Below are 10,768 nucleotides of genomic sequence, written 5' to 3' on the forward strand. Positions count from 1 at the left end.
TCACATAATGGCCTTCTTTGTTTCTTGTTATAGTTTTGACTTAAAGTTTACTTTTTCTGACATAAGTATAGCTACTCCTGCTCTCTTTTGGTTTTCATTTGCATGGACTGTCTTTTTCCATCCCTTCATTTTTAGCCTATGAATGTCCTTAAAGCTTAAGTGAATCTCTTATAGGCAGCCTATCATTGGTCTTTTTCTTCTTTTTTATTTTCCATTTAGCTACTCTGTGTCTTTTAATTGGAAAATTTAAACCATTTAGATTTACAGTGATTATTGATAGATAAGCCCTTACTATCTCCACTTTGTTAATTGCTTTCTCATTTAGTTCTTTTTCTGTCCCCCTTTCCTTCTCTTGTCATCTTTTTTTGTGAATTGGTGATTTTTTATAGTGGTATGCTTTAGTTCTTTTCTTTTTATTATTTGTATATCTATTACTGGTTTTTGTGATTACCGTGACACTTATATAAAATATCCAATATTTGTAATTGTCTTTTTAAGCTGACAACTTTACTTCATTTGCATAAAAAGTTCTGCATATTTACTTACTTCCCTCATTTTATGTTTTGGTGTCCCAATTTATATATTGTGTATCCATTAACGAAATTTTTTTCAGCAGTTCCCTTCTAACTTACATACTAGAGTTCAATATGATTTACAGATTCTTCAATTCCAGAACCCTTGTTTGGTTATTTTCTATTATTTCTGTGTCTTTGTTAAGCTTCTTGCTTTTTCATGAGTTCATTGAATTGCCTACATTCCCTTGAATCTTCCTGAGTCTCCTTAAAATAATTATTTTGGATTATTTTTCAGGTAACTCCCAAATTTCTATTTCTTTGGGATTAGTTACTGGAAAATTTTGTATTCCTTTAGTAGGGTCATGTTTTGATTTTTGTTTGTTTGTTTGTTTGTTTTGTTTCTTTTGATCTAATTCTGTTATCTATACTATTGCTGGGTCAATTTCAATTAATTAATTTCCTTTTCATTATGAATTGTGTTTTCTTGCTACTTTGCCTGACTACTAACTTTTTAAATAAATGCCACATATTGGAGATTATACTTTCTTTGGTTCCAAATATTGTTGCATTCCTATAAATATTCTTCAGCTTTGTTCACTGATGGTTATATTACTTGCAAACAGTTGATCCTTTTAGTTCTTGTTTTTAAGCTTTTTTAGGCAGCACTTAGTTGAGGGCTAATTTTCCCCTAATTGATGCAAAACCCTTCTGATGTTACTACCTGATTTCCCACGAATTAGGAGATTTTTCACTGTTGCTGGTAGATACAAGCACTGTGCCTATCCCTGTGTGAATCCCAGGACTGTTCTCTTTAATCCTTTTAGATATTTCTTTTCCTAGCCTCATCTGATTTTCTTACATGCATGAGTTTTTCATTTTCAGCTGAATACTGAAGAGATCCTCTGCAGATCTCCAGAATTCTGTGTGTAGTTTTCTCCTCTCCAATATTCCTCTCTGTGACTCTTAAGACCTTGGATTCCATGGATTCCCAAGTCCATCTCCTCAATTTAGGGATAGTTCTGTCCTCAGCCATAAATAGTACATCTCCCTGTACCACCTGCCAGAAACTTTCTTTAGGCAGTAAGCTGTAGTTCTCTTGTTTGTTTCCTGTCTCTCTGGAAGCACTTTTGTTGTTGTTGCTGCCTAATGTCCACTGTATGTACAGCATTGTTTCATATATTTTGTCCTGCTTACAGTTATCTTAGATGAGATAGTAAATCTGGGCCAGAAGTGAAAGTTCAGTCTGCCTGGATTGTTTTAAGAGTATGAGATCCTATACATGATATTCCCTTTGAAAAGAAAATAATTACCTAAATATATGATATATTTTAATAGTTTTTAAAGTAATAGGCCAAGTTTATATCAGTTCTGATATAGGTGTATATATTTCTCAGGGGTATGTATGTAAATGTGCTAGTAACTGAGTTTCTGAATCAATAATTGGTACAACAGAGGTACTACTTCTACTAGAAAAAAAAACATCTAATGTTCCCAGTTATTGTACTCTTTTTTAAAATGAACATATAATGGATAATTTGTTTCAGGGATACAGGTCTGTGATTCATCAGTCTTACACAATTCACAGCACTCACCATAGCACATACTCTCCCAGGTGTCCCATCACCCAGCCACCCCATCCCTTCCACCTCCCTCCCCTCCAGCAACCCTCATTTTTTCCCTGTATACTCCTGTCTTAACATGCTTGGAATCACATGAAGCAGGTTAAGTTTGGTATCTTTATTTCCACTTTTCCTATTTTCAGAGTTTTTCTCTTGCTGCAAGGTAACTTATATTTCTGAGATTTGGAGACCTTTGGAATGAGTATTCCTGGTACATATACCAGATTCTACCTTGAATTCTCCATGTCACCTCCAGGGAGACTCATCTAACCATCTTTCATTTTTTTCATTAACTTTTGATAAAGACTAGGATAAATGAAAATCAATGGGGTTGTCAATAATCAAGAATAGTACTTGTGATTTATTGAGTATCTTCCATGTGGCAGAGGTTCTATTATTTTCTCTAATTCTTTTAAAACCACTAACCATGAGGAAGGCCTTGGGGAATCAAGAGAGGACTTTCCAGAAGGTCTGCTTTCTCAGTTAACTAATGAAGGATGAGTAGGAATTAGGTGAGATGAGGCATGGAGTGGGGCATCAGGCAGATGTTCTAGACAGAGAGAATGACATATGAAAGGGCTTGGAGGCAAGAAAGAAAGTGACAAATTTGAGGAATTCCATCTTGTTTGGCTGAAGAACTTAAAAAGTGGAGGAAGGGTGGTGAAGATAGGGGGAGGGGTAACAGATAAAATCAGAGAGGGAAGATAGATTCTAAGGGATTTGTAAATGATACTAAGGAGTTTGGACTTTTTTTCTGAGGGCAGTGGAAAATTCTCATTGAACTTTTGTCATATTACATTGCACAGAGAGGAAAATGGATTGAAAGAAGTAAAACTGAGTTATAGCCATGGAAATGGAGAAAAGTGTATGTGGTTTTAAAAAATTCAGTAATTATTTATTCATGTACTCCCTCAGCCATTTATGTATTAAACATATATAATGACGGTCTGTTACATACTAGGCTTTCTGACTAAATAGTTACTAAACAAATAAGTGTTGAATTATTAAATTAGCTATCACTTATTAAGCACTTATTATATGTAGATGCTGTGTTAAGTGTTTTACATAGATGCTGATACTGCCTTTAAATAGGTGACAAAACTGAAATAAAGTTCAAATATGCTAATGTCAGAGTAGATGGCAGAGCCAGGATTTGATTTCAGATCAGTTTGACATCTTGTCAGATTTGGTCATTTACTTAAATGACTCTTCTTTCACACATGAAAATTTTATTTATTATTTTTTCAAATCCAAAGATAAAACAATAAAATAAAATGTTTTGAGAACAACAAAATATTAATGATTTCTTTTTTGTTTTAATTAGCAACACATATGCTATTTGCCCGGGTTTCCATTGAAAATTGCCCTTGTTTTATAGGTAAGCAATAATTTTATATATCTGTAAATGAGCATTTAGGCAAAATTTGGGACATTCAAGCCCGAAATAAGTTCTTTATTCCCAAGACTTACTAGATGATGTTGAGTTTTTTTTTCTCCTTCTGTGTATATCCTTTGCTAATATTTATAAAGGATGCATTTAAAAGGGTAATTTTATTTTGAAATAGGAGAGAGGAAAATTCATGCTGTAATAATGTCAGAGTTTCCAGAGGAGTATGTTGTGAAATTATTTGTTTAAACACATTTTATTTGGGGTTCAGTATGAATTTTCAATTGATGTTTTTTCAGATAAGAAAGCAGTAATTCAAACTCAATTATATAAACAAGGAGATCAGAGAGGATTTATCCTGAAGGGTATAAAATGAACCAAGAGCTTTTAGTCTGGGTCATTATACGATCAGCTCCCCAGTGCAAAGTAAGGTAGGTGTCTACACTGAGAAGGCTTTGTGAAATGAAATGTTCTTATTCTAATTATTTTTTTTCATTTTCACCATTTTAGTTGATATTCAAAAATGGCAAATGATAAGTGGTAATTTGCTTCTATAGAATCTAAGAACTCCAATTATTTCTCCAAAGTTGTTCAGTGGTGAGTAAAGGTAGGTGAGCTATATAAAGAAAAGAAAAATTTTATTGACTTAAAATAAGAGGAATAACTGGTCAATTCCCTAATGAAGGCTAATTGATGTACCTGGCCTTCTCTTTCTATTCATATTTTGATTTCAACATTTTCATCAATTAAATTGTCTGTATATTAAAATCTGTCAATTACTAATGGCTATCTTTGATGATTATATACTTCTGTGAGAACTTATAGTAAATTCACTTTGGGTAGTGTCTAATGTATGTTCCCTGCCTTATAGTACATTTTGGTTTCCAGAAAGATATATTGTTTTAGTTTAGAAGCTCCTGGATTGCTCATAGGGTGGACAATTGATTCTTTTCATAGCATAGTAAGGAATTTGGTGAGAAAAGATTGGCAAAGAAAATTAGAAGAAGAGAGAGCAATGTGTTTATTAAGAATGAAGGTAGTAAGAGCAAAAAAAAGGAGGAAAGGAGGGTAAGGTAGGGTAAATGGCAAAGGAAAGAAGATATAATAAAGAAAAATGTTGAAAGTGTAGACAGATAGTCATGCCACTGAAAAAGGAATCTCATTATTCAGGGCCTGAAATCGTATCATATTAGGGTCTTCTGTATTTAGGTTCTAAATAAATCATTTCTCATGATTTTAAAAGAGACAATTAAATTGCAGAGATTAGAGTCCAGGTGACAATAAAGGGGAAATTATGGCAGATAATATAGGGAATTATTAACTAATACTGATTTATATAGTGTTATATCATTACTAGGCTTTCTTACATACCATTCCAAGAGCTTCACATATATTGTTTTATTCTTTTTATGATTTTAGGAAGGAGCATATGCAAAAATGAAGGCAAAAGATATTAAGTTGCTCTACACATAATTATAATGAAATCTAGAAGCAGAATTCTAGATCATTGAGTCTTTTTTTAAAAATTTTATTTTATTTTTTCAGTGTTTGAAGATTCATTGTTTATGCACCACACCCAGTGCTCCATGCAATACGTGCCCTCCTTAACACCCACCACCAGCCTCCCCCATCCCCCTCTCCCTTCCTTCCAAAACCCTCAATTTGTTTCTCAGAGTCCACAGACTGTCATGCTTTGTCTCCCCCTCCAATTTCTCCCAACTGACATTTCCTTTCCTTCTCCTAATGCCCTCCATATTATTCCTTATGCTCCACAAGTAAGACAGACGACTGACTCTTACAGAATAGGGACCCAATACTAATTTATCACAGAGAATCACAATCTGTTTGTCTGAAAAGACCCTCTCAATCATCTTCTGGTTCTAAACCCTCCTTTTATAGATGAGGAAATTGGGGCTCAGAAAGATTATGTAGGTAAAGTTTTATTATTTGCAACAAAGGGGAAAGAATAATTCTTACTTTCTTTGTATCCACAAAATTATCCACAAAATTATATTGTTAGTAATTCAGCACTTCTAGTTTTTCCTTTTGTAAGTTTAGGGTTTTACATTTACAAAGAGGAACTTTGAAAAAATGTAGTATCCATAATGAATATGATAACAATGGGTAAAAATTCTAAAATGGTGTTTTATCCTATAATTAAAAATAGGAAGAGAAACCTGAAGGGAGGGGAATCAGAGGGGGAGATGAACCACGAGAGACTATGGACTCCAGGAAACAATCTGAGGGTTTCAGAAGGAAGGGGGGCAAGCCCAGTGATGGATATTAAGGAGGGCACATGTAATGATCACTGGGTGTTATACGCAAATAATGAAGGATTGAACACTGCATCAAAACTAATTATGCACTACTCTATGGTGACTAACATAATAAGAAAAATAGGGTTGGGTTTACTTGTCCCTCTGTGTTTTCCAGATGAGAAAATAAGGCCCAGACAGATTAAATTATTTTAGCCAATTTCTAATAGCTTCATGAGAGATCTTGAAATAGAATTCTATTCCTTAACTCGAGGACTCTACACTAGATCACCACACATCTATTTTATGTAGAATTACAGAGCTAAAATATGTGAATTAATTATTTTTATGCAAAAACCCAGTAGTTGGCTGGCTAGAGAGGCAAGAACCATATGATCATGATGGCTGAGTATTTTCTGTCATTTTTAGAGGATCCTCTAGGTCTATGGCTCTAAAATAATGAAATCAATTCTGTCCATAGAGGGACCTCACATTTGTGAAGCACTTGAAAAAGCCAGTTTCCATGAGCAAAGGGATTCTTATATTTTTCTCTTTAATTGAAATACAAAAAATTTTGAAGAATACTTCAATATGCAACATTTTATCTAAAGGAGTTAACCAGGAAAATATTTTACTGTATTACTTCACTTTCTTGTTTATACAGAGAAATTTTTGATAATTTTGTGTCTCAGAGTCATAATTTTATTCTTTCAGAGCACTTAGAACAGTATTTTTCTTATTAGTGCTCATACTTACCTCCTCTGCTTAGATTGTCAGCCCTTGATGTGAAGGACCATAGCTTATCCATTTTATATTTCTCTTTGCCTGGTTCAAATGCTCAGGATATATTTATCTAATTTATCTACCATTAGTCATAATAATATTACCCAGCTCATTATAATAATCAATTGATATTGAACAAACTATTCATTACACAGGTTCTATTGAGATACATATTCTCCTCTGTCTGACGCACAATGGACCCTCTGTTGTCATCCATGCAGCCAAAACTTACTCTACTTTTCCTGGCTAACCCACAGTGGGTATGTCCTTCATAGTATTTCTCTGTGTCTACCTGTATTTTTTGCTTCTATAGTTTTTTTTTAAGATAATACATTCCATACATTTTCTTAGTAAAATAATTTTTATTTGTCCAACTCCACTTCTTTCAACCATCAAAGAATATTCTCAGGGTTGTAAAAAGGGGAGTTTCTAGATTTCTGGGTTAGCCCTTTATCTAAATCACCAGTGGCGATTTTAGTTGACCTATTCTGAGTGTTCTGCAGCTTTGTCTTGTCTTCCTTTGTAGACATTGGATAAAATTATATGCAAGATGATTTGTGCTGAGATGGTAATGAAGTTGGATTATACTTTTTCTAGGTTTCTTTAGGCTTTCTGATTATAATCAGTTTGTTGGCCTTTTAAGTTAAGGAACTAAAGTTTTTAGAAAATTACAATTCTGAGAAAGACCCTACTCAGGTCTCACTTTTAGCAGACTTCTTATAATTAGAGGCAGGTATTTGGATTTTTTCCACGGAGTGAATTGTTTTACACTTAGTTGACATTATGTGTCTCTGCCACTGTTATTTTGTGATGTTTCAGGCTTTCCTTTTCACTGCCCAGTGTTGCTAAGTGGCACTTGCAAGTAGGACTTTTACTATGTGAGTTCCTACGTTATGAGGTATGTGGCTCATAGTCACATCTAAATTCATAAAGAAAGGTTACTAAGAGTATTAACTATGCAAAAGCACCCAACATAGGGCATAGAACGAAGTAGGCATTCAATAGCTACAAATATTTACACACACACACACACACACACACACACACACATTTTCGCTCAGTGGTGGGTATTAAGGAGGGCACATATTGCATGGAGCACTGGGTGTGCTGCATAAACAATGAATTGCTGGAACACTGAAAAAATAAAATAAAATAAAAAGAAAAAAAGTCCCTTCTATATGTCCTAAAGGATATATATAATAGATTCTTTAATTTTTTCTTTGATTTAGCATGACTGCTATCTACCTGATGTCCATGCTTTTTGGCCTTGCGTGTGGGCAAGTAATGTCTTTTTGTTTTCCAACTGAGTATACGATGCATGTCGAAAAGAAAGAGTGTGCTTATTGCCTAACCATCAACACTACCATCTGTGCTGGATATTGTATGACACGGGTATGTAGTTCATCTCACTTCTTTTGGCTGTAAATTAGGTAAACCTAGACTCAGTCCATTTCTATCCAGAAAGGAAATGAGATAAATAACAACCTTATTTCCTCAATCTAATGGTTATTGGCTCCTTAGAGGTAGAGCCCCCAGGTTATAATATTATATGGATCTACTTAACACAATTGGTACAGATTTTACTCCCAGAATTTATTTAAACCTTATATTGTTCTCATGATCAAGGATAAAAGGAAGGGGTGTGTGTGTGTGTGTGTGTGTGTGTGTGTGATAAAGGATTCAGTGTGAATATGTTGAATTGGTACTGGGGAATGGGACTAAGGAATCCTCCCTCAGTCTTATTTGTGTCAAAGGAATATAAGTGAATTAACATTATGCTCCCTTTTCTGTTCTGTTCTTTCCTCAGGATATCAATGGAAAACTCTTTCTTCCCAAATATGCTCTGTCCCAGGATGTTTGTACATATAGAGACTTCATGTACAAGACTGTAGAAATACCAGGATGCCCACGCCATGTCACTCCCTATTTCTCTTACCCCGTAGCTGTAAGCTGTAAGTGTGGCAAGTGTAATACTGATTACAGTGACTGTATACATGAGGCCATCAAGACAAACTATTGTACCAAACCTCAGAAGTCCTATGTGGTGGGATTTTCTATCTAACTTCTATAGTGATGTAACTTGCAATTCAGTTAAATGTGTTCACCTGGAATAAAATTAATAAAATGTCAATATATTTCACAACACATTGTATACATTTTAAGTACTATTTCACCCAAACCCATACCCACACATGCATCAGAGAACCTATTGGCTTTAGAAGAAAAGGTGAGTGAAAGCCATATGAATTCACATGAGGGACAGTTTCCACATGAAAGGGCACAATGCAGGTAAAATGGCAAAGAGGGATATGAAATACTAGCGAAAAGCAGGCTTGAGTTGGCTTTCTTTAACAGAAGACCATGACATGAGGTTTGTCTTGACATAGAAAATGGATATAAGGATGTTGCAGAGTTATTAGTGTAACGTGATCAGAAACTGACGCAACACAGAGCGTCAGTGTACTGGAGACATTTGCTTCCACAAACTAGAAGCAGGACTGGAGAGGACATGGAGGGTAAAAAATATGTGAAATCTGCAACATAACACTTTATTCTAGTTACTCAAATGCACAGGATAGATCTTAACCAAAACTCAGCAGATAGTATATTCTATTCTAAAAACTGTTCTCTTTAATTTAATTACTCTGATGGGTCAACTGACTTATGAAAGTCATACCCCAAAAGCCTAGAAAAGAGGCCATGATCATTTTACATGTGGAAGTCTAAATCCTTTGTATTCTTTTTCAAGTAATAGGAGACACTTCTCAGTATACCAAAAGCAACTTGTGCTGCGTTGGCTTTTGATGTCCTGAAAAATTAGTATGGTTATGAAAGACTTTAGGGATGGGGGAGAGTGCTAAGGGATTAAATAGCATAGAATCATCCTAAATTCTAATTTAAACCTTCATAATATTGAAACACTATTTTCCAGCAAATGCACTTGGTAAGTGGCTGTTTATTTTTTTTCTTCCTCCCTTAGGTACTCTTTCATAGTTTCAATAGATGTGTGAAGTGAGACAGACCTAGTGCCCTGCAGACTTGACCTCAAAAAGATGATTTATCCTATATTTGCCCATTTCTCTCTGTCTAAACTGCTACCATTAGGGTAAAAATCAATTATCAGCTGGAATGGTTGGCTTTGCTGTATCCCACAGTCACTGGCTGAATTCAAAGGGGCATCTTGTAAATGTCTACATGCATTCAGTACATAGTGTGTGTAGCTCTCTTTCTCTCCCCCCTCCCCCCCGTGTGTGTGTGTGTGTGTGTGTGTGTATGTTTGTACAGATGGTAATGTCAATGGGTTAGTGCCAAGCTCATGTTCTGCCAATGGGGAGGGAATAGTTGTACATCTATATACCAAGTCAGGGGTCCACATTATGCTTACCTTAATATTTGAGGTTGATATTTACATAGTCTTTAAATATTAATCTGGAAGTTTGGGTTCTCATATCACACGATAACATGATCACTTAAAGCTGCAGGACTATAACATCCCCTCTAAAACCTGTGTATCAAACTAGATTTCTGACTAATGAGTAAAATGTCTGATGTTCAAACCTAACTGGCACTAATCACATATGACTTTCATGGAACCTGAAATTGTCAAACAATGTTGGGGCATGAGAGTTCCCCCTCTGAACAAGATTTCCTTTTATTAATTTTCACATTTTGATCAAGATATTTCTTTGAAAGCATCACTGATCAAAAGTCAAGTTCTGGGGCGCCTGGGTGGCTCAGTGGGTTAAGCCGCTGCCTTCGGCTCAGGTCATGATCTCAGGGTCCTGGGATCGAGTCCTGCATCGGGCTTTCTGCTCAGCGGGGAGCCTGCTTCCCTTTCTCTCTCTCTGCCTGCCTTTCTGACTACTTGTGATTTCTCTCTGTCAAATAAATAAATAAAATCTTAAAAAAAAAAAGTCAAGTTCTTTCTATTTTATGGTTTTGTCTCTTGGTACCAGGAAGGACTTTTCCTGGTTGTCATGTCCTATGTTGGAGGGAATGTGCATAACAGTTAGAAACCACTTCTGGTCATATCTGAGCAGCAAGGAAGATTAGCAGGGAGAAACTCTCAGGTACTTCTCATCTAAAGTCTATCTTTTCAGGGCACCTGTGTAGCTCAGTCAGTTAGGTATCCTGACTCTTGATTTTTGGTCAGCTCATGATCTCAGGGTTGTGAGATTGAGCCCTGTGCAAGGCTCTGTGCTTGGTGGG

The 10,768-nt window shown here is 35.4% G+C and overlaps 1 protein-coding gene across 1 annotated transcript; it reads left to right on the forward strand.

Annotated features, from left to right (window-relative positions):
• Positions 1 to 7,705: 7,705 nt before the first annotated feature.
• Positions 7,706 to 8,679, forward strand: TSHB (thyroid stimulating hormone subunit beta). Its single transcript, XM_059137727.1, has 2 exons — positions 7,706 to 7,951; positions 8,367 to 8,679. Exons 1-2 carry the CDS (start codon positions 7,790 to 7,792, stop codon positions 8,619 to 8,621), a joined length of 417 nt encoding a protein of 138 aa, XP_058993710.1. The 5' UTR covers positions 7,706 to 7,789; the 3' UTR covers positions 8,622 to 8,679.
• The last annotated feature ends 2,089 nt before the right edge of the window (positions 8,680 to 10,768 follow it).

This window comes from Mustela lutreola, chromosome 10 (assembly GCF_030435805.1).
Source record: "Mustela lutreola isolate mMusLut2 chromosome 10, mMusLut2.pri, whole genome shotgun sequence".
NCBI classification, from domain to species: domain Eukaryota; kingdom Metazoa; phylum Chordata; class Mammalia; order Carnivora; family Mustelidae; genus Mustela; species Mustela lutreola.

Excerpts from the sequence above, each read along its gene's own strand:
- TSHB (XM_059137727.1), top strand. The coding sequence starts at position 7,790 with ATGACTGCTATCTACCTGATGTCCATGCTTTTTGGCCTTGCGTGTGGG. Across the intron at positions 7,952-8,366 it reads CTGGATATTGTATGACACGG|GATATCAATGGAAAACTCTT; the intron begins GTATGTAGTTCA and ends TTCTTTCCTCAG.